Source organism: Neomonachus schauinslandi, chromosome 10 (genome assembly GCF_002201575.2).
Source record: "Neomonachus schauinslandi chromosome 10, ASM220157v2, whole genome shotgun sequence".
NCBI classification, from domain to species: domain Eukaryota; kingdom Metazoa; phylum Chordata; class Mammalia; order Carnivora; family Phocidae; genus Neomonachus; species Neomonachus schauinslandi.
This window is the reverse complement of record NC_058412.1, coordinates 78,215,383-78,239,889: the sequence shown is the minus strand read 5'-3', so window position 1 is coordinate 78,239,889 and position 24,507 is coordinate 78,215,383. Positions and strand designations below refer to the sequence as shown.

The 24,507-nt window shown below is 41.3% G+C and overlaps 1 protein-coding gene across 1 annotated transcript in view; it reads left to right on the top strand.

Moving 5' to 3' along the window:
• AFF3 (AF4/FMR2 family member 3) overlaps positions 1-24,507 on the top strand; it is a 429,746-nt gene that overhangs the window by 366,298 nt on the left and 38,941 nt on the right. Inside the window, exon 12 of the mRNA XM_044919020.1 lies at positions 18,803-18,989. Within this exon, the coding sequence (XP_044774955.1) occupies positions 18,803-18,989 (187 nt within the window). The remainder of the gene's footprint in view (positions 1-18,802; positions 18,990-24,507) is intronic.

The window sequence follows — 24,507 nt, the reverse complement described above, 5'->3', positions numbered from 1 at the left end:
AAATGTCCCGAATAGGCAAATCTGTAGCAATAGAAAGCAGATCAGTGCTTGCTTAGGGCTGGAACAAGGGGAAGTAGGGATGAGGGAAATGACAATTGATGGCTAATGAGTGCAGGATTTCTTTAAAGGGGACGAGAATATTCTAAAATGAGATTGTGGTGATGGTTGCACAACCCCCTGAACATACTAAAACTCATTGAATTATACACCTTAAACCAGTGAACTCGTGTGGTATGTAAATTATATCTCAGGGAAGCTGTTTTTGGTGTGTTTTCTTAAGTAGTCCGGGAGCTTGGGTAAATTTTTATTGCCACATGGATTATAGAGTTCCCTTGAGGGCAGCAGGCTAGGGCTGCACTGTGTAAAGCGAACTGAAAATATATATAAGAAAATATAAGAACCACATGAGCAAGTACACAAGTGGCAGGATCTCTCATGTGCTGTATTGCTTTAAAATACTCAAGTGCTGGAAGGTACAAGATGCACCCTTCACGGTAGATTTCTTTCTTCTGGGACTGTCATATTGAAGCATGGACCTCGGTAGGGTGCAGTCGGTCCTGCATGTCCCCACCACATGATTTCATCTCTAGAAGCAGTCCCTGCACAACCTTACCCCTGAGGACAGCGTGAGAAAGCAGCTCAGGGGAGCATGAAATTATGATCGCCAAGAATCTCTCAGCATTCCATTGTAGATGCATCCGGTGGCTGAAAAACAGCCAGCTAGCCCAGCCTCTCAGAGGCCAGTGCCCTTCCATTTCCACCTTGTCTCCCCATACTTCCATCCACATGGCCTTCACCCAGTCCACCTTTCAGCTCTTCCTGCCAGGGGAGTAGTTGTGCTAATGGCCTTTGGGTGCAGGCCCTCCAGAGCGGCTGCCACATTGCAGCTCCCATCCCCGTTGTCCAGAGAAGGATGTTGAATTCCCTGCTTGTAGGTGTTCTCTGGGTCAAGAGAGGCTTTTCAACCCAGTGTCACTCACCTGACTATAAAGGAAGCAAGTCTGTGTCGCCCAGAAGGCAACTGCTTCCTGGCACCATCTCTCAAACAGTGCTAAGGACAGGATGGAGATGCACCTGCAAACTGGTCTTGCTTAGTGGTGCTGTGCACAGGTAGCCTGGCCAAAGCAATGCAGGGATTTCCAAGAAGCATCCCACATGGGGACTAGCCCAACATCCTCTAGGACACACACATCAGGATGCCCAGCTTCAATGCTTGTCTGTTACACAAGCAAAATGTGCAGATTTTTCCTCTACTTCCCAGTGATATTTACACACACACACACTCCACCCCCGCCAAGAACACTTGCATCTGAAGAGGGACCAGAGGGCTCCATTCTATTCAAAGCCATCAGCCCAGAGAAGGTGGCTGGCTGTTCTCTGATGGGCCTTTATTTACAAATAAATAAATATTATTTTAGAAACAGACAAAAACTATCAACAAACCCAGGAACATTTAGGAACCAATGTATATTTGTGCGTTACTGTATTTTTGTCTGTGTGTGAAATATCTATTTGCTTGGTTGAGTTACATGTGGGTCTTCATTCAACTGGAAACAAAACCTTGTTCCAAATATGATCCAAAGTTCCAAGCCATAGCTTTTTTTTTTTTTTTTTTTTTGTCTTGGTGTATCTAGGACATTCTTCACCCATTCTAAAAAGAAAATACGATAAATCTAAAAGCAGGACTAACGTCAGAACAAAAGAACTTATATTCCTTAGCAAATGTTACTAGTCAGGTAGTAATGATGTAAACTCAAGAATCATAAACTCAAGAATGTTTTGGTGCTATTCAAGCAGATTCTCCAAGCCGGGGCACCCATCTAAGGGAAGCAGAGCATCAGACAGCTGGTTAAGAATTAATGGCTTATTGTCATCTATGACATTTGATGTCATAAAAGATGGAAATCCAGGAAATGACACAGGCCCCATGAGGTGACATCTATGCTCTCTGGTGTCTGAAACTGATGATCAAGACTTGTGTCCCAAAGCTTTTCATAAAATTGGAATTTGGGCATTAGTTCCTCATTTTCTCTGAGACTAGGTAAATAGCCCAATTGGATGATCAGGAGGCTCTCTGGATTCTTTGGTTTGTAACAGAAGAATTCCATATGCTACAATAGCATCAGCAGTCAAATATGAAGCATAATTTATGTCCAAGTTTACTGACCTTCTGTATCACTGAATTTCTCTCTTGCCAAATGTGGCAGGTTCTGTTGACTTTTATCCTTCCCTAAGGCCAACAGAAGGTTTCAGAGACCTTTGGGATAGACGTAGTGCTGTATAAATTTCCTTTATGGCCTTAATCCCTTCCCCAGGCCATTCCCTATCACCATCCCGTCCTGGTTCACAGTAAATGAGCTGTGCTGCCTGCCCCTCCCTTCTCTCCTTTACCAGATTGTCTTACCTGACCCTAAGATTCCGCCCCCCTCAGGCTAAAGCCACCATCCCACTCAAAGTTTTGACATATACTAAGCTATATCCACCATTTTTATTTTGGGGACCCAAATGTAATGTTTATCCTTCTTAAATGTCATTTTGTATGGAATTCCATCTTCTAAATAACTGTTTGATCAAAGGAGAACTTAAAACTACTACCAACTGTCTATTTAGAGTGTAAATAAAAACACAGCATAATGAGGAGGATCACCTGCAACCATAGATATACATACTCAGTGGCAAATTGATAACCTCAAATGCTTCCATTATTAGGAAAGAATCAAAATAGCTGAAATAGGACGCCTGGGTGGCTCAGCCGTTAAGCGGCTGCCTTCGGCTCAGGTCATGATCCCAGGGTCCGAGGATTGAGCCCCACATTGGGCTCCCTGCTCCACGGGAAGTCTGCTTCTCCCTCTCCCACTCCCCCTGCTTGTGTTCCTGCTCTCGCTAACTCTCCCTCTGTCAAATAAATAAATAAAATCTTTAAAAAAAAAAATAGCTGAAATAAGCCTTCAACTCAAGAAGTGTGTAAAAGTATTATAAAATAAACCTGAAAAATATAAAAGGAAGCAAAGCCACAAAATACTAGAATTATTACACAGATTGAGCTGTTTCTTTGAAAAGAAAATAGACAAATTTTTGACAAATACAATGAAGAAAAAGGGACAAGAAAGCAAAATTTAGGGGAAGTGATATACTAGATACCATGGGTTTTGTTTTAAGAGAATATTCTAGGGGTGCCTGGGTGGCTCAGATGGTTAAGCATCTGCCTTCGGCTCAGGTCATGATCCCAGGGTCCTGGGATCAAGCCCCACATCGGGCTCCTGGCTCGGCGGGGAGCCTTCTTCTCCCTCTCCCTCTGCCTCTCCCCCTTTTCGTGCTCTCTCTCTCTCTGTATCTCTGTGTCTCAAATGAATCAAGAAAATCTTTTTAAAAAAGAGAATATTCTATAAATTTTGTGAAATAAATAAGCTTGAAAATATAAATTAAATAGAATTTTTTGGAAAAAAATAACAAAATCAACAAAAGAAAGAGATAGTAACCAAGAAATAAATTATAAAAGATACCAAAGAATCACCATTCTGAAAAAGCTCTGTGACTAGATGGTTTACTGCTGGTAAGTACTAAACTTTCAAGGAACAGATAATTTTCATACTGTTGAAACTTTTTTAGAACATCATCCAATTTATTCTTCCCAGCTAAACTCCCCATGATGCAAAAGCTGCCAAAAATTGCCCCCAAAATATAAAATAGATGAATATAAATATGTCAGGTTCACCCGTAAATATAGATCCTCCCAGAATTCTGAATAAAATACTAACAAGCTAATTTTAATGATGTATTAAGAGAATCATCAAGTAGACTTGAAAAGGCTAGCATATGTTCTGTTGGTTAAAAATTGGAAAATAGAGAAAAGTTCAAAAAATATTTAAATCTCATGATTCCAGCATCCAAAATTATCCACAGTTAACATTTGGGTGTATATCCTTCCAGTGGTTTTTTTTCTCTGTATATATATTTTTCTGCATATATATATTTTTTAATGTAATTATGATCATGCTGCTTTGTAGCTAATAGACTGGGAAGGACCGCATACGTTGCCCTGTGAGGATAGATTAGGTCCTCGTTTTATTTGCCAAAGGATACGGAAACACAGCTGAGGCACAGGAGCCCCGCAGAGCTGGAATAGATGTCCTGTATACTGGCACAGATCCCAGGTACCCCTAGAGCTTCTAACAGGATGCTCACACCTCAGTCCCTTTATGCTTGGACCTCACATAACTAGCCAAGAAGATTAACGCAATCTGTATGCTTAATAATCCCATTGAAGAGCCTGTTTATAGACACTGGGACCATCTGATAATCTGAAGTAAAACCCAGAGTCAGCAAAACCCCGTCCTTTCCCAGGAAAAAAAAGCAGAGTCAACACTTCGGTGTTTCTCATCAGTTTCTCTGCCCTCAGATGACTGGTATACTGGAAAGCCCATTTCCTCACAAATATACTGTGAGAATTTTTCATGAAGTCAGTATTCTAATATGTTTATAATGAGTGCATAATAATAAAAAGTATTCCCTCATAAAGGCCTATCATTATTTATTTAACAATCCCCTGTTGTCAGGCATTTGGTTGTTGACAAATCCTTTCCTATTGCAAATAATGTAAGAACATGTATCCTTTAGATAAATGTTTTTAAACACTCCTGATTATTTTCATAGGGCAAATTTCTGGAAATAGAATCTCAGCTCTGTCTCTTATTAGGGATCTTATTGTCCTCACCTATAAAAAGAAAGAATAATACCTATAAGGAGGCAACAATGGTATCAATTAACAAAAACAAAAAAATCTCCAGGGGCCTTGGGTCGTGAGGGAAGTATTGTCCAATTGTCCCGAGTCACTGTTTCGTGTTGTGTATATGGCCGTTGCTCTCCACTTGGATACTGGCTAATCCATTATGACTTATTTATAGAGCTTTTCTTTGATTTTCTAGATTAATGAAAAATGTGCAGTTTTTCCACTGTTAAAAAGTGGTATTATAACTTGCTTTACGGTTTTCATAGCTGATTTCATCTACTTTTTATGATTCTGTACTGTTTCGGATAGTTAAAATTTTTCCTTGACGAAGCCAGGAGCAACTGATTCCTCTGTTGCAGGCTGTGTGCACTACTGAGTGTCTGTCAGCTGCCTCTTCCTCAGACACTCACACTCACACACACACACACACACACACACACACAGTGGGTTCCTTTTTTTTTTCTATCAAATATAGCTTTATTTTTTTAAGTATAACTGATATACAATATCCTGTTAGTTTCAGGTTATATACATTATAAAATTATCTCCATGATGTCTAGTTACCACCTGTCACCATACAAAGTTATTACAGTACTATTAACTATATTCCCAATGCTGTACATTACATCCCTGTGACCTATTTATTTTATAACTGTAAGTTTGTAACTCTTAATCCTCTTCACCTATTTTGCCCACCCCCAATCACTGCCTCCCTCTTCTGTTAATGAACAGTTTGTTTTCTGCATCTGAGTCAGTTTCTGTTTTGTTTTGTTTTGTTTTGTTTATTCATTTGTTTTGTTTTTTAGATTCCACATGTAAGTGAAATCATATGATATTTGTCTTTCTCTGTCTGACTTGTTTCACTTAACATTAGACTCTTAGGGTCCATCCGTGTTGTCACAGATGGCAAGATTTTGTTCTTTTTTATGGTTAAGTAATAGTCCTCTGTGTGGGGGGGGGGGGGGGTGGGGGGGGGGGGGGGCTGTGTGTGTGTGTGTATATGTCACATCTTTTTTATCCATTCCTCTATTGATAGACACAGGCTGCTTCCATATCTTGGCTGTTGTGAATACTGCTGCAGTGAACATAGAGCATATATTTCTTCAAATTGGTGTTTGGGGTTTCTTCAATAAACACCCAGAAGTGGTATTGCTGGATCATCTGATAGTTCTATTTTTAATTTTTTGAGGAATTTCCATACTGTTTTCCATAGTGGCTGCACCAATTTACATTCCCACCAGCAGTGTAGGAGAGTTCTCTTTTTCCACATAGGCAACCTGACCAGTGTGAGGTGATATCTCCTTGTGGTTTTGATTTGCATTTCCCTGATGAGTAGCGATGTTGAACATCTTTTCAGGCACCTGTTGCCATCCGTGGAAAAGTGTCTATTCAAATCCTCTGTGCATTTTTTAATCAGGTACTTTGTTGGGGGGGGGGTTGATACTAAATTATTATGGGGTTGATACTAAAACATTATGTATTTTGGAAATTAACCACTTATCAAATGTTCATGATTTGCAAATATCTTCTCCTATTCAGTAGGTTGTCTTTTCATTTTGTTGGTGATTTCCTTCACCGTGCAAAAGCTTTTTAGTTTGATGTAGTTTCATTTGTTCATCTTAGCTTTTGTTCCCCTTGCCTGAGGATACTGGTCCAAAAAATATATTGCTAAGGCCAATGTCAAAAAGCTTACTGCTATGTTTTCTTCTAGAAGCTTCATGGTTTCAGGTCTTACATTCAAGTCTTTAATCCATTTTGAGTTTGTTTTTGTACACGGAGTAAGAAAGTGGTCAGTTTCATTCTTTTGCATGTAACTGTCCAGTTCTCCCAACACCATTTGAAGAGACTGTCTTTTCCCCATTGCATATTCTTGCCTCCTTTGTTGTAGATTAATTGGCCATACATGTGCAGGTTTATTTCTGAGCTCTCTATTCTAGTCCATTAATCTATGAGTCTGTTTTCATGCCAATACCATATTGTTTTGATTACTATATCTTTGTAGTATAGTTTGAAATCAGAATGATGCTTCCAGCTTTGTTCTTCTTTCTCAAGGTTGCTTTGGCTATTCGGGGTCTTTTCTGATTCCATACAAATTTTAGGATTCTTTATTCTAGTTCTGTAAAAAATGCCATTGGTATTTTGGTGGGGATTGCATTGAATCTGTGGATTGCTCCAGGTGGTATAGCTATTTTAACAATAGTAATTTTTCCGTCTGTTCCATTTATTTGTCTCATCTTCAGTTTCTTTCATCACTGTTTTATAGTTCTCAGAGTACCAGTCTCCCACCTCCTTGGTTAAACTTATTCCTAGATATTTTATTCTTTTTGATGCCATTATAAATAGGATTGTTTCCTTAATTTTTCTCTCTGATAGCTTGTTATTAGCATGTAGAAATGCAACCAATTTCTGTATGGTAATGTTGTAATCTGCAACTTCACTGAATTCATTTACTAGGTCTAATAGCTTTTTGGTGGAATCTTTAGGGTTTTCTATAAATGGTATCATATAATCTGCAAATAGTGACAGTTTTCTTTCTTTCTTTCTGATCTGGATGCTTTTTACTTATTTTTCTTGCCTAATTGTTGTGGCTAGGACTTCCAATAATACTGTGTTGAATAAAAGTGGCAAGAGTGGGCATCCTTGTTTTCTTCCTGATCTTAGAGGAAAAGCTTTGAGCTTTTCACCATTGAGTATGATGTTAGCTGTGGGTCTGTCGTATACGGGCTTTATCATGTTCAGGTATGTTCCTTCTATGCCCACGTTGTTGAGAATTTTTATCATAAGTGGATGTTGAATTTTGTCAAGTGCTTTCTCTACAATGTTGAGGTGATGGTAGGATTTTTATCCTTCATTTTGTTAATGTTGTGTGTACCATGTTGATTAATTTGCAGATGCTAAGCTGCCCCTGCATCCCTAAAATAAATCCCACTTGACTGTGGTCTGTGATTCTTTTAATGTATTGTTAAATTCTGTTTGCTAATATTTTGTTGAGAATTTTTGTATCTATGTTCATCAGGGATATTGGCTGTAATTTTCTTTTTGTGGTGTCTATGTCTGGTTTTATATCAGGGTTCATAAAATGAGTTTGGAAGTGTTCCTTCCTCTGCAGTTTTTTTCAGTAACTTGAGAAGGAGAGATGCTAACTTTTTAAATGTTTGGTAGAATTCACCTGTGAAGCCGTCTGGTCCTAGACTTTTGGTTTTTGGGGATTTTTTTTAAGATTGTATTTATTTTTTAGAGAAAGAGGGAGAGCACGAGTGGGGGGAGAAGCAGAGGGAGAAGCAGACTCCCACTGAGTGGGGGGGCCTGACACGGGGCTCCATCCCAGGACCCCTAAGATCATGACCTGAGCTGAATTCAGACGCTTAACCAACTGAGCCACTCAGGTGCCCCTGCTTTGGGGAATCTTTAAATTACTGATTCAATTTCATTACTTGCAGTTGGTCTGTTCAGATTTTCAATTCTTCATGATTCAATCTTGGAAGATTGTGTATTTCCAGAAATTTATCCACTTCTTGTAGGTTTTTCAGTTTGTTGGCTTATACTTTTTCATAGTAGTCTCATGATTTTTTGTATTTCTGTGGTGTCAGTTGTCACTTCCCCTCTTTCATTTCTGATTTTATTTATTTGGGCCCTCTCTCTCTTTTTTTTCTTAATGAGTCTGGCTAGAGGTTTATTGGTTTTACTTATCTTTTCAAAGAACCAGCTTTTAGTTTCATTGATTTTTTTCAAATTTTTAAAGTCCCACTCCAATCTTTATTATTTCCTTCCTTCTACTAACTTCGGGCTTTGTTTGTTTTTCTTTTTCTACTTCCTTTAGGTGTAAGGTTGGATTGTTTACTTGAGATTTTTCTTGTTTCTTGAGGTAGGCCTTTGTTTTTCTGAGAACTGCTTTTGCTGTATCCCATAGATTTTGGGAAGTTGTGTTTCCATTTCATTTGTCTCAAGGTTTTTTTTTTTATTTTTTCTTTGATTTCTTCATGAATCCATTGGTTGTTTAGGAGCATATTGTTTAGTCTCTAAGTGTTTGTATTCTTTCCAGTTTTCTTCTCGTAATTGATTTCTAGTTTCATACCATTCTGGTTGCAAAAGATGCTTGATATGATTTCAGTCTTCTAGAATTTATTGAGGCTTGTTTTGTGGCTTAGCATGTGATCTATCCTGGAGAATGTTCCATGTACACTGGAGATGAAAGTGTATTCTGCAGTTTGGAGAATATGTGAATCCATCTGGTCTAATGTGTTGTTTAAGGCCAATGTTCCTCATTGATTTTCTGCCTGGGTGATCTATGCATTCATGTAACTAGGGTATTAAAGTCGCCTAATATTATTGTATTACTGTGAATTTCTTCCTTTATTTCCATTAATATTCCCTTTATATATTTAGATGCTCCTATGTTGGATGCACCCAAATAAATAAATATTTATGAATGTGTATCCTCTTCTCGTATTGACATGGTTATCATTATGTAATGCCCTTCTTTGTCTTTTGTTACAATCTTTGTTTTAAAGTCTATTTAATCTGATATGAGTATTGCTGTTTCAGCTTTCTTTTCATTTTTATTTGTATGGAATATCTTTCTCCATCCCTTCACTTTCAGTCTCTGTATGTCTTTAGTCCTGAAGTGAGTCTCTTGTAGGCAGCTTATAAATGGGTCTTGTTTTTTTTGTTTGTTTGGTTTTTGTTTTTACCCATTGAGCCCCTCTGTGTCTTCTGATTAGAGCATTTAGTCCATTTACATTTAAAGTAATTAATGATAGATATGTATTTTTTGCCATTTTGTTCACTATTTTCTGGGGCTTTTTGGTAGTCCTCATTCCTTCTTTTCTTGCTCTCTTCCCTTGTGATTTGATAACTTTCATTAGCTTTATGTTTGGGCTCCTTTCTCTTTATTTTTTGTGTATCTATTGTAGGTTTTTGGTTTGTGGTTTCCATGAAGTTCATATATATTGACCTATATTGTCATATATAAATAGCAGTGTGTTTTAAACTGGTAATTGCTTAAGTTTGAATGCATTCTAAAGTTGCTACCTTTTTACTGCCCTCCACCACATTTTATGTTTTTGACAGCATATTTTACAGCTTTTTATTTTGTGTATCCCTTAACTATTTATTGTAGTCATAGTTGATTTACTATTTTTGTCTTTTAACCTTCATACTAGCTTTCTAAGTAGCTGACCACTGCCTTTACTATATATTTGCCTTTATCAGTGAGTTTATTTTTTAACCAGTGGGTTTTTTTCTTTCATATATTTTCTTTTTTCTACTTACAGCCTTTTTTTTTCCTACTTAAAGAAGACCCTTTAACATTTCTTGTAAGGTGAAATTAGTGGTGATGAACTCCTTTAGTTTTTGCTTATCTGAGAACTCTCTCTCTCCTTCAATTCTGAGTGATAATCTTGACAGGCCATGGTTTCAGTTGTCAGTTTTTTCCCTTTTTCAGCACTTTAAATATATCCTGCCACTCCCTTCTGGCCTGCAAAATTTCTGCTGAAAATCAAGTGATAGACTTAACGGAGTTTCCCTTATATGTGACTGTTTTTCTCTTGCTGCCTTTAAGATTCTCTCTTTATCTTTAACTTTTGCTATGTTAATTATAATATGTCTTGGTGTGGATCTCTTTGGTTTCATCTTGTGTGGGATTCTCTGTGCTTCCTGGACCTGGATGTCTGTTTCCCTCCCCAGGATAGGGAAGGTTTCAGCCATTATTTCTTCAAATAAGTTTTCTGTTCCTTTCTCTCTCTCTTCTCCTTCTCGGACCCCTATAATGTGAAAGTTAGTATGCCTGATGTTGTCTCGAAGGTCCCTTAAGCCTGTATGTGTGTGTGTGTGTGTGTGTGTGTGTGTGTGTGTGTGTTCTGATGGGGTGATTTCTGCTATTCTGTCTTCCAGGTCACTGATTCATTCTTCTGTATCATCTAATCTGCTCTTGATTCCCTCTAGTGTATTTTTCACTTCAGTTGTTACATTCTTCAGTTCTGATTGGTTCTTTCTTATATTTTCTAACTCTTGTTGAAGTTCTCACTGTGTTGTTCCACATTCTCCTCCCAAGTTTGATGAGTGTCTTTATGACCATTACTTCAAACTCTTTTTCTGGTAAATTACTTATCTCTGTTTCACTAGGGTTTTTCTGTGGTTTTATCTTGTTCTTTCCTTTGGAACATGTTTTTCTGTCTCCTTGTTTGTCTTACCTTCTGTCTGTTTCTATCAGTTAGGCAGAGTAGCTACTTCTCCCAGTCTTGAAGAAGTGGCCTTGTGTAGGAGCGTCCCCTGTGTAGACTGCAGGTGGCTAGTGGCTTTGGCAGGCCAGCTGGAGCTGGAGCAGGTGCAGGCCAGCTGGAGCTGGAGCAGGTGCAGGCCAGGGGCTCACAGGGCATGCTGCATCAAAACTGTTCTGGTGGATGGGTAGAGTTGGAGTGAGCATGGACCAAGGAGTCCAGGACATGCCATACTGGGAGCCAGTGCAGGCCAGGAGGCTTGGGGCACACTGCACAAGGGATTCTCTGGCAAGACAGCTGGAGCAGGCATGAGGAGGGGTGTCCTGGGGTGCACCATGCCAGGGCTGGCCTGGTGGGATCGCTGGAACAGAGCAGGTATGAACCAGGAGGTCCCTGGACATACCATGCCAAGGCTGGCTTGGTGGGATAGCTCAAGCTGGAGCAAGCATAAGCTAGTGGGGTCCCAGGGCATGCTTCATGGGGCTACCCAAGCAGGATGGCTGGATCTGGAACAAGCATGAACCTGGGGGTCCCAGGGCATGCCATGCTGGGGCCTTCTTGGGGGGAACCATAGAGCTAGTGTAAGCCAGAGGCCGGAGGCACAATGGGCAGCACTAGCAATTTGGCTAGAGTGCCTCAACCCTGCTCCCACCTACACTATTAAGATGGAAGAAGAACATAAAAAATGGCACTTGCCATCACCCCCAACCCTGGAGAGAGTTCCAGCAGTTTCTATCCATTGGCAGATGCTCTACAGTTAGTAAATGGATTTCCTTCACTTTAGTCTAGTTGCCCTTTAAACTACTGCTTTTTTTGCTGCCCCAGGTGGATGAATCTGCCCATGGGCCCCTCAGTGATGACCCTCCCAACTACAGGTCACCATGTTGGGGATGGGGTTTCCATCATTACCGTGTCTCTGTCTCTCCTACTCTTCTCTGTTTGGTCCTCCTACTGTTTGCCATGAGAAAACTCAATCAGCCCTCAGTTCTTCTGGAAGAATTGCTCTATAAGTAGGTAGAGATTGAGTGTGTCCATGGGAGGAGGTGAGTTCAGAGTCTTCCTACACTGCCATCTTGGGCCACCCTTTCCACAAAGTGGATTCTTAACAAATGTCACACCAATATCATCCCTTACTCCCATGCCATTTACTCTAAACATAGCTTTTAAAGTAGTCACCTTTTTATCCTTAACATTTTTACCACCTCATTTTGTGTGAATCCTTTTTCTCATAATGATATATGCATTCTTTGTGACATGATCTTTCTAGCTTTGGTATGTGTACTTTTAAAATCTGAGCATAATTTCCACAATAAATGGTTTTTAAATTAATTAATTAATGCCTGATTTGGCTGGGTGATAAAGAGGGCAGGGACGATAGCAGATACCTACATGGTTGTTTCATTCATCAGCTTTTGCGACCAGAGCAAAGGTTGGAAGTATTGAGGGCGCCTGGGTGGCTCAGTTGGTTAAGCGACTGCCTTCGGCTCGAGTCATGATCCTGGAGTCCCGGGATCGAGTCCCGCATCGGGCTCCCTGCTCGGCGGGGAGTCTGCTTCTCCCTCTGACCCTCCCCCCTCTCATGTGCTCTCATTCTCTCTCTCTCAAATAAATAAATAAAATCTTAAAAAAAAAAAAAAGGTTGGAAGTATTGAGAGAGAGAGTTCCTTACTACTTGATAAATATCAAGTAGGTCATTCCTATTCTGGGACAAAATACTGATGTACTTTTCCCAATCCTTTCTGCTAAATACAGCTAAAATCCTTAGATATTATATATAAAATAAACATAAGACTGTAAGATAGAAAGAAGGCAGATCAGCTAGGGAATTAAGGCCCAAGAAAGACATGGCGGTTGGTTCACTGAGTTTTCACTTTTCCTCATATAGCTCAGAGTGGATGCTGGAAAAGCCAGCAACCTAGAAATGCCAACAGGCACATATTTTTTAAAATAAAAATAAACGCCCAGGAAAGCCAGCTTTCTCTAGTCAAAGAACCAGGAAGTGAGTATCCTAGGAAGAAGAAAACTTTTAGACAATAACTGCTCTGTTCCAGCCAAACACCATGGGGGGTAGGGGGAAATGGCCACATTTTCACCCACATCAGGAAAGGCAAAGTTAGAAGTCTCGACTTCCTTCTCCCCTTGCCCAACTGTAAAGAAATACCCTTCTGCCCCCTTGCTGGTTTTGTGTTAGTGGGTACCTGCTAAAATAAGTGCTTTCTCTGAAATCCAAAGTCTTATAATACAAAAGAGCATCATTCCTCATATCAAGAACCTGGAAAAATCTCAACTTGAATGAGAAAAGACAATCAACAGATGCCAATAGTGGATGACATAAATATTAGAATTATCTAATATTATAATTATTATTATTACCATTATAAAATGCTTCAATAAGCAATTAAGAACACACTTGAAACAAATGAAAATACAGAGTCTCAGCAAAAAAATAGAAGATATAAAGAGGAACCAAATGTCAATTGTAAAACTGAAAAATACAATAACTGAAATGTGAAAATTCAATGAATGAGCTCAAAAGTAGAATGAAGAAAACAGAGGAAAGAATCTGTGAACAAAATGAATAAGAGGGAAGCACAGACTAAAGAAAAAAAAAAAGACAGAGCCTCAAGAACCTGTGGAACTACAACAAAAGATACAGCATTTGTATCATTAGAGGCCCAGAGAGAAAAAAGAGTAATAATGGCTCAAATTTTTCCAAGTTTTGCAAAAGACCTAAACCTACAGATGCAAGGAGCTGAGCAAACCCCAAACCAAATAAACCCAAATAAATTCATACCATGACACAATCATAGTCAAGCTTCTGAAAACAAAATTCAAAAAAGAAATCTTGAAAGGAGTGACAAACACCTTACCTATAGGGGTAAAATGATAAAAACAATTTGAATGACACTGGAGTTAGAAACCATGGAGGCCAGAAGGAAGTAGCACATCACTCTTTTTTTTTTTTAAGTGTTGAAAGAAAAAGAAACTGTCAACTTAAAATTCTGTATGCATTGAAAATTTCCTTTAGGAACAAGGAACAAAAGACATTCTAAAATTGACAAGCATTGGTGGCCAGCAGACCTACCCAAAAAGAATGGCTGGAAAGTTCTTGAAACAGAAAGGAAATGATAAAAGAAAGAACTTCAATAAAATAAATGGTATCAAGAAAGAAAGAACAGTGGGAACAAAAGTAGGGTCAATACAATAAATTTTTCTTCTCTGGGTTTCTAAATTATATTTCGCAATTGAAACAACATTTGAAACATTGTTTGGTGTGGTTCTCCAATGTGTACAGAAGAAATATTTAAGACAAGGAAGGAGATAAGGTTTCTATATTTCACTCAAACTAGTAAAATGATAATACCAGTAGATTGTGATAAGTTATTTATAATGTAGCATCTGGAAAAACAACTGAAAATCTGTACAAAGAGATGAATTCAAAAACACTGAAGGTAAATAAAAATATAATTCTATTTTTATTTATTATAATTCTGTTCTATTCTTGTGGTTGCCAGAGGTGGGGGATTGGGAGGGTAGGAGAAATAGGTGGTCTTTGGTTTTTTAGTTTAAATAGAGTGAGTTTAAATATATATACACATATATACATACACACGTATATGTAATTCTAAAACATTTTAGAGATGGTCAAAATTATGAGAAATTTATTATGGCTGAGGTTTAAGGATAGACCCACTGAGGTGAAGTTGGAGATCTGATTGAGGCCAGACCCTGAAGACGCGTTCCTGGTGCTACAGCAGAGCAAACAAAACCTTTTATACAGGACCAACAGTCCTATCAGTTTTGTGTTTTGGAAGATAATTTCAGCAATAGAGAACCTCCTTGTGCCATCTTTTACCATCTTCACTTCGCATAATATGAAATTTAGACCAATTAATATCAATAAAGATGCTATCAAAAAAGGACTGCTGTTGCCGGAGCACTAATCACACCTTGGAAATCGAGGATTTGGAAATCAATACCGAGTGTTGAGTGAGAAGGTGCTGTCGTGCCTTCTAAAATATCATCATCTGGCCAGTATGAGTGGGGTGGCCACAGGAAGTGAGGCCCCTGCTTGGGCATCACCGCTGTCCACACAGTGCCAACCAGGCAGAGAGCCTACCTCCCAGTTACTTGTGAGCTGAAAGCTTGTGGAAAACTTTGGGTATTTATCCAGGCCTCACAATACACTTGGCAGGCATGCGCATGCTTGACTGTGAGATCCAGGATTTGTCATTTAGGTTCCAGATCTTTTCTTTTACTATCTGTATTCAGGCTTCGCCCAGGCCAGATTCTGAAAGGAATGTGTCACTGAAGCCAAAGGAGGGGACACAACAAGCAGATCGTTTAGAATAAACCCAAGACTCTCCCAAAGGTGTATTTGGTATTGACCGCTCACAAAACCAGCAAGACATTGCATGAAGTCAAAATACAGAAAAGTAAATAAACCATCCAAGAGAGAACTGTGCTTAATTATAGCAGATGAAATTTACAGCACATTTAAAGAAATATTCTCTGAAAGGAAGAAGTGTTAAAATTGGAAGATCACAAGAGGTGCTGAAGTCCCCTTAAATTCTTTATTGGAGAAGAGAGATTATAACCCTTCTAAAAGGTTAAATCCTTTGTTTTAAAAAACTCATTAACCCAATGATAGATCTTCTCTATTGATTTTTTCATTCAGCAATCACATGTAAATGCCTGTTATGTCCCAGGCACAATGCTAAGTTTGATGACAGAAAGACTTTCATTCCATTATCTCAATAATGTTGTCACGTCTGCAAATTCCATGCCACCGTGTTCCTAAAATGGCATGGGGTTCAAAAACGCTCCCAAAAGTTGTCTAAGACTGTGTCATCATCTCAACTAATCTGTGTTACCGTTTTAGGAAAAAGTTAATTTTTAATGAGTATTTTTTTAGTATCTTCAGCATGGAAACATGACAACAAGTTGGCACACTAACGTGCTCAGTCTGCAACTGGAAATATATTGAGTCTAAAGTCTTCTTTCCAGAGGGTCTTTCTGATATGTCTTTTTCCATCTTCTTGATTTCCATGACTCCTCGGAGCCCTCCTGGTTTAACCGATCTCATCCTTCTGTTAGTACTAGTCTGTAGTGATGACCATCCCCAGCTTCCTCGCCTCTCCTGCCACCCTCCCCTCCCTGCTGCAGAGGCTCACAGAGGCAAAGCAGCTGCCCACACTCATGGCAACAACATCTGCTATGCCGAGGCCAGAATGACTTGTTGTCCCCGAAAGACCGGCCTTGAGACAAGTTACCAGGGCAGCCTTCGTGGAGGTTGGATGATAGTTATCTCGATCCCACGACTGGAGCCACGACAGTCTTACCAGGCCCCCATCCTTTACTCGGATTGTTTCTAGTGACATATTCTCTACACAGACCATTGAAACACAAATATATTCAACCCTGCCCCCAGAAGCGTGGTAAGCCTCGCGGCCCTTACAACCAAAACACGAAGAAAAACCTAAAATTCTTGGCTCTCTTAACTGTTTTAAAAACAAATAATAGTCATGCCAGTAAAATTGTCATTTTAAGTGAATTTCCTAATTTAAGGAAGGAAAACGTAGAAGTATAAGGCTTTTCTGCCAATCTAATTCAGATCAAAGATTCTCTCTCCTTGGGCTAGTATGTCTCATTACTAGAAGACAGCAGTCATAAAAGGAAGGCAGCATGGTAACTGTTTAATGGACATTTTCTCAGAAATTAAAGTGCCGCTTTTCAAAAGACAGTCAGTCACTTTGTGGTGCAAGCCCCAGGGAACTGCACACACATTGCTGTTTCTGCTGCACACATAATGCCCAGGTACACACGGCACCAGCATCACATGTCCTTTGTTGTTTGAATTAAAGCAAGTAGAATGTACTGCTCAGTGATCAAAGCCTTTGACCATCATATAAAATCCATCAAAATACTCTTTATCATCATTTTCCCGTCTTCAGCAAATGTCATTCCAGAATATGGCAGGGAGACATATCTGTTTCCTCCACCATGCATTGCTTTGCTTTTTGGGGGTTTAGGGTTTGGGGATTATTTGGGGGGGTGGGTATTGTTTGCTTGTTTGGAGTCTTTACCCCCAGTGTTTTCCCCAAAACTGAAAACTGCCAAACTCTTATGGATCTCAGATGTTTGGTCAGAATCTAATAGTCTTTTTTTTTTTTTTTATGACTCCACTGATAGTAGCCATCTCTACTCAGCCAACAGGAGAAACGGATTTTAGTTCATAAAGGAAGAAAGAAATATTACAGCCCTTAGATGGTTAACTTTCCCTTCCCCACCTCTAAAGATCCAGGATTCCTCACTCAACACCAGACACAAACGGTAGTCTGGTAAAGAAATCACTACAGCTCAGGCAAGGCATAAATGTGCTGATGTTGTCTGACGTTGAAGAATTTCGTCAGACAGTAGGTATGGACCATGACATTAGTGGAAGAGAGGAGAACCACCAGGGAAGGCTATGCTCCAGCTCCATTTTTCTGTAACCCTGTAGTTCAAAATGATGCTTCCAATTTCAGATATATATCCTGCAAGATAGTTTCTTGTCTTGTGATTCTTCTAGGAGAAGCAAGGCTCCAATGAATATTAACCGCCCTACCTATCCCCACACTGAGGATTTATGAGAATCTGTCCTTAGGCAAAACACTTGTCAGAGATTTAAGGGGTAGGTGAAAGGGTTGTTCACCTTGTCCAGGTTACTTTGCACTTAAGGCCATAAACCCTGACAGACTCCCCTCGCCCCTGGCCTTCACTCACGTCCAGTCCTGATGAAGCAGTAGTCACGGTTCCAAGTGGCAAGCAGATATTTGCTGACTCAACATTAAAAAATGATCACTGCGTTTTCTGGGTTCAGAATTTGACCTCAAAAGAACAGATTCATGCGTGTTGCAATGCAGTTAATAAAAGACTGAAGATGTTGAGTATTATGTGAGTACCAAAACTTTCTTTTTGGCTCGAACACTCTTTGGGTTGGTGGATTCCATCTGAATTTTTGTGGTTAATTAATTACCATTAGAAAGTCAATTTTTCCTGTTGTCTCTGAGTATATAATGACTTCTGGCAAATTTCAGCATGGATATGAACATCAGGCATCTGACCATGTGAAACATTTGAACATTTGAAATGCTGTTACTATAAGCCGCTGCACGGGGGTTAAATTTTAAAGTCTGGAATATATAAAAATGTGGAAAGGATGGATCTTCAGTTCTTTACTAAAGAGCTCAAGGGAAAATTACTGTTTATACAGCAAGCCAGCTCCTGCAAACACTCCAGCCACTCAACTCCATGGGCAGGAAGAGGTAGGAAGCAGGACTGTAACTTTGATGATCCCGCAGGCTCCAGAACCTTCCAGCAGGCCATGAAAGCACGGAGCAGAATGCTGTGCCCTTCCTCACAGCCCACTTCCTAAAATAAAGCAAACAGACATTTTCAGTCTTCACAAAATATTTCAAGCATTTTGGATTTATTTCCTTGCCTTCTGGTGCTGATCGGATTAGGGGGTGCATTTGCAAAGTCGTTCCCAGAAACAGTCATTCTGAATTGACACCACCCTCCCTTCTAAAATGCCCACCAAGTAACGAGTGCCCGACTACCAAGGGGCACCAACTTTCATTCCCAATTTTATTTACGTACATAATGGCTTTTTGTTGTTTTTTTTTTTAACCATCAGGATGCCTTTGACCCGATGATTGCTCTTCAGGTTCCAGGTGATGGTTGAGAGCTGGGCAGCCCCCAGGGGGGGCTCCTTGTCTCCTCCGGGTCGAATGACAGCTTGCTCGGGGGTGTTTTGTGTTTGCTCACTTGGCTTTCTTTCCCTCTTGTTCCCGGGGGTCTGGTGGACTGGCAGTGCCGTGGTCCAGCAGGCCAACTGCAGAGCCTCCGTGCCTTCCAGCAAGGGCAGTGGCAGCAGCAGCAGCGGAAGCGGCAGCAGCTCGTCCAGTGACTCGGAAAGCAGCTCTGGCTCCGACTCCGAGACCGAGAGCAGCTCGAGCGAGAGTGAGGGCAGCAAGCCTCCCCACTACTCCAGCCCCGAGGTAAGAGCCCCTCCCTCCCAGCCGCGCTTCTCACTCAAGGGTGGGCACAGTAAATCCCTGCAGTTGGCCGGCTCTCACACCTGTCCCCTCCCCCTGCGCTCGGACAGCAGGACTGGCCTGGAGGCCACCACCGCCTGGCAGCCTGCCAGGGTTTGTTTGGGCTCATCATTTTCCCCACTCTGCCCCCTCCTCGCGCTTCTCCTAACAGAGCTCCCTTTGAACTACAGAAATCTCTGTGTTAACTTCCAGAAATTTCCAAGTATGCTGTACACATCACTGCCTGGAAAGAACCTCTGGGTCGGGTCTCCCTAAGGGTTAACCGGAGGCAATAACTAGACAGGGCAGTTCAGCGCCTGGGAAGTGCGGCCACCCATAAATCAGGGAGAAAGGAGTTTTATGGATTACACATGGTTAGAATCCTACCTTTTTGCAGTTTGTCACGGATTAGAAGAACAAGGGCTATAAATATTAATAAAACCTTTTTAACTGTGTTTTCTTTATGAAAATAGAAAAAGAAAAATTAGCATCAACCTACAAATAATAATGAAACCTTTTATAGCTATGATGGGTATCTATGTGGAAGATTTAGGCGCCCCATATAAAAAGCATTATAAGGTACCAATAAAAACCATTGCTATTTCTACTTTAAAGGGGAAAGGGGGAAATTAAATAGTAATTCAGTGCATGGAGATTCTTGGGAGAGGGTTGAAAGCAAACTTCTCAAGTCCCTGGATCTGTAAGGGTAGACTTTGATTGCTAAAGAGGGCATAAAATACGGTTTCTTCTTGGGTATATAAACATTTGACATTACCATGGATGACATTTTTGGCCTGTGGCCCACTGTACCACTTTGGGGCCAAAATTTCTAAATAGGTTCTGAAATAAAACCGAAGCCGCTTTTGCAAACCGTGGCGGTGAGAGGGGAGCAGAGCACCAGTAAGGGCCTACACAATCACGTTTCCATCTTGATACTTGTGCCTCAGGACATCTTCACACCCGAAAGCAATTGTGTTTTTATCTGCAGTTCGTAGACCGGCTCTTAAATTCCCTCAGGTTTTTCCCCTTCCGGTCTCCTCCCGGGAGGCTGAGGCCTTTTGCAGAAAGTACTGAGAATTTCCTCCACAGTGTTCATTCCTTCTTCAGCACCTTTCTGCTCTGCACTGGGAGCTCTCCATTCATCCCCAAACCAGCCATCTCTCCATCTCTCTTCTCCTTTCCATGATGCTCACCTCCTCCCCCCAACCCCTCTCTCTGTTTCTATCTCTGTCTACCAATATAAGGGGAAGGTGCTTAGCAACATTAACCTGTAAGTTGATACAACCCTGACTTTCCAAGAAACTAAATTATTATTCCTTCTTCATAATTTCATTCATTCACTCATTTAGTGTTCATTCAACAAATATTTACCGAGCATCTGCCACGGACTTGCTGCTTGGCCTTGGAAGACAGCAGTTATCTGACAGAAAAGGTCCCCATCTTCAGAGAACTGACATTCTAATAGGAAGAATTTGGAACAAAAAAATATATATATAGGTGTTAAACAGGATTCATCGAAGCCAGCTGTATGCTATAATTTGTTGAGAAACTCCAGAATATTTAGTTATAAGAACTGGGTACCAGAGACATCACAAGAGCCAGTGGAGATGCATAGAAAGTATTAGGTGTCCGTGAATAACCCTTCCCCTCCTCCAGTCTCTTTGTGACTTTGAAGGTTAAATTCATGAATGTTGAGTCTTATTTTCATGCTGAAATGTAAATCCTGGAGCTACTGGCTAAACCTAGTCCCAGAGAAGTACAGTTAAAAAGTGCTTGAAGCACATTCTTTCTAAATGTCATTGGGATAATTACAAAGACTGGAACTCCTTGGTGGATGAAAGGAAGCTCTTATCGAGCGAGCTTCCAGCCGCTCTCAGAGGCCAAGGAGAGGGAATGCAAGTCTAGAAAGTGGCCTGAAAAGTTTAAGTTGCCTGAAGCCACAGAGTTTTCGATTCTTGCTTCTCTATGCAGAGGGAATGCAGAAGTGACAAGCGATGTATTAGCCCTGCCGCATGGTACTTCCTTCCACTGGAATGGAATGGATCAGGTTACTTTTAACATTTTCCCAACATTAATACATTCACCCTTGAGAAGTAAAATGAGTTTGCGGAACAAAAATCACGAAGACAGGAAGCAGCATTATATGGCTGACCCTCCCCAGCGCCTCTCTTCTACCGGGACTGAGCCAGCCCAGGTCACCTTAAGGACAGTGGTGAGACTCGCTTTCCTGACCCCCATGAGACAGTCGGACTCTGTATATACACACACCTCCCGTTCCACTGCCCAGACAGCTCATGCTGCTGCTTTGCAGCAAAATGCTCCTGGCCCTCACTCCCCTCCTGGTACCATCCTGCTGCGGGAGTAGAAGGAGGCGCTCATGATGTTCCAAGGCACCTGCATGCTCCCCTTCGGCGTGCCAGCACTGGAAACCCACTGGGCCCAGCTGAGTTTCATCTGAACTGTTCTTCATGGCTGTGAAACCCACTGCATTTTACATGAATCGCCATAGGTAATGTCCTATCTGCAGCTAGCATGGAAGAGCCGCTGTAAACTCTTTCCATCAATACAGATCCCCTCTCTACAGCCTGATACTTGCTTACTTGTTCTCAGCGTAGTTTTCTTCACTGGAGTTTTGTCTTCTTTCCTGGCGTGGTGCATCCTTTCCTGCCAGAGCATTTAGGGGGGAGCACCTTCCCCCTCAGCTAGCACACATACACAAGCACACGGAGCTCCCTAGAGCAGTGTTCCTCAAGTATTAGATGCTGTGTGGGACAGAGAGAGCCTGGTCACATGATCTTGAGGAGTGTCAGGATAAAGTCAGGTTAATCCATCTCCTTAAGGCATCACCCAGCCCTTACTATTGCTCATGTAAACTGTTTTCCAATGCGGCATTTCCCAAACTTACCTGACCATGGAAACTTTCTTCATGGAATATATGAGCCAAACACTCATTTTGGAAAATGGGGCCCTAGACCATTCTTGAAAATGAGCAGAAATGTGATGCAAGTCACTCATTGATTGAAAAGGCCTCTCCTTAATTAGGCATCTGTGGGGTACATGGCAGTGGGTGCTGTGAAGGATGTGGATGAAGCAGGGACTCAAGTCCACGATGGAGAGCTTGTGCATGAATCAGAGGGAAGGGAAGATTAATCAGGGAGGAGAGTCATGGCTGAAAATACAAAGCAGCCAGCAAGCAAACAGACAACACTGGGCAGAAACCCTCAGAAAGTCGACCACAGCCAGCAAGCAGCATGCCGGTGGATGACAGTCCCAAGCCCTGAGCTTTCCCTTCTCCGCCCCAAAATGTCCCAAAATGACAGACAGTCCTGTCCTGCCTAATCTGTGAAGCTGTTCTGAGGAATAAATGATACAATTTGAGCAAAACCCTGTTGTAAGGTGATCTTACAAGGAGCAAAGTCACAGCAATTGGCCTCCCTACCCTATTACAGACACTGCAAGCCATACAGAGAAACAGAGTCCTGCCCCCCCCGGAAAGAAATGTTTGGCTTTGTTGAAGACCCAAGATGTATACATGTGAAATGAATATGAGTATCACAAGACTATTCAGTTAAAAAAAAAAAAAAAAAAGACTATTCAGTTGAGGATAATAGAGGCCAACAGGTATTGTTTGGAGAGTTAGTGGTGTTCTCCAAAATTAGACCTAATTCTGTCATTTTAGGTTGAAGACCAACATTTCTCAAAGGAATGAGGTCCCCCTTTCATGAGGCTATGCCAGTAAGTAATGGGAGATTAGGCAAAGCAGCAGGGGAGAGAATCTGATCTTTTTTTTTTTTTTTAATTATTTTTGAGTGGAGATGACACACAATGTTACATTAGTTTCAGTGTAGGACATAGTGATTCAACAAGTTTAAGCATTATGCTATGAGACTCTGGTCTTTAAACTTAGATATGGACTTAGATATGGGTTTAGCCTTGGTAGTGCCTGGTAGCTCTGCAGCTTTAGACATGTCACTGAACCTCTCTGAGCCTCATCTACAAATTGGGAATGATAATATTTCTTATCTGTATGGATTAAATTAGATGATATCTGTAAAGAGGGGGGCACACTGTAGGTGTTCAGCCATGAAAGATGACTGTAAGATGAAAGATGCCCTTGAAAACCAGCCCAAGGCATTTGGATTTCTTTTGAGAGGCAAGAGGCAGTCATTGTAGATCCTTAAGAAAGGCAGTGTGATTTAGTGATGTGTTGAAAATGGTACTTTGGACTGATTTTTTTCAGCTGTGAAGTGCAGAAAAAAATGACCCTAAAGCATATCAGGTAATGGGCCTATACTAAATGTATTAAATTCTCCCCCTCACTGTCAATGCTCCCATAGGGGGGTTTTAGTGCAGTTGTCTGTGTTCTCTCACCCAAGACGTGAGCTGTGGAAGGCCCACGGTGGTGGGGGTGAGGGTGAGCTAGTGTTAAACATGGCGGTAGGGCCAGTGTGAGTGTCTGCTCTGCACCCTCTCCCCAAATGTGTCCCCTTTTTGCAAGAGGCCCCTTCAGCATCCATTCATATTCACTATCCCATTTCACTAGGGCAGCAGAGGCACGCAAGTCACCGACGTGCCAGTGGTCATGTAGGGAGGCAGGTGGGGTCGGGAAGAGACACTATCAGAAGCCATAAATTGTTTGCCACCAAATTCGCTTTCGGCTACACTCTGCTAATCCCAGGGAAGGTGAGACCTACCCCTTGGCAACAGAGCTGTTCTGTGTCCTGCTGTCCTGCTTTCTCTATTGCATGCATCTCCCATTGCAGTATGGACTGGGTATGCTCTTAGGGTTCCTGTGTTCCCTTTCTCTGGAGAGGCCAAAATAAAGTGAGGTCAGAATTTATATAGAGCAACTTAAAGGTGCAAAATTATAACCTTTTATTCTCTTGCATCTTGCCCTGGTCCTTTTGGTACATGAAAACATAGAAAAGTCAAGTCGAAGGCCGGCCTCCCCGTCAGGGACCATGAGGGTTTCCCTTCCCATACCTACCTACGTCCCAGGGTGAAGCCTCTCCATCCTCCCTGCCCTGGGAGAAGGGCCCCAGATCCTCATGCTGGCCTCCACTGAAATGTCGCTTGTCCTTCCCAGTCACTCAACACCTTGTGCTGGTGTTCCCTGAAGTACAGTTGGCCTCATCTCTTTTGGGGGAAGCAGCAGGCTGTCCATGGTCCCTGCCACAGCTCTAGGGCCTGGTGCCCACACTCTGTGTCCTCTTCATCTTGGCTCCAGGGCCCTCTGGCCCAGCAGAGGCTTCACATGTCCGAAGCTATGTCCAGCCCCAGCCGGGGCAAAGACACTGCCTGTTCCACTCCGCTCGGATCCTTGCTGCATGGGCTTATGCCCCAAGTTCTGCTCTTAATCTGGACCTCACTGTTGAAAAACAAATTTTGATACATAAAAGCAAGCTTTAGGAAATTATTATGTTTAAAAAAAAAAAAAAAACGGTTTTCTCCTACAAGGGAGCATGCCTTGCTCTGGCACTTT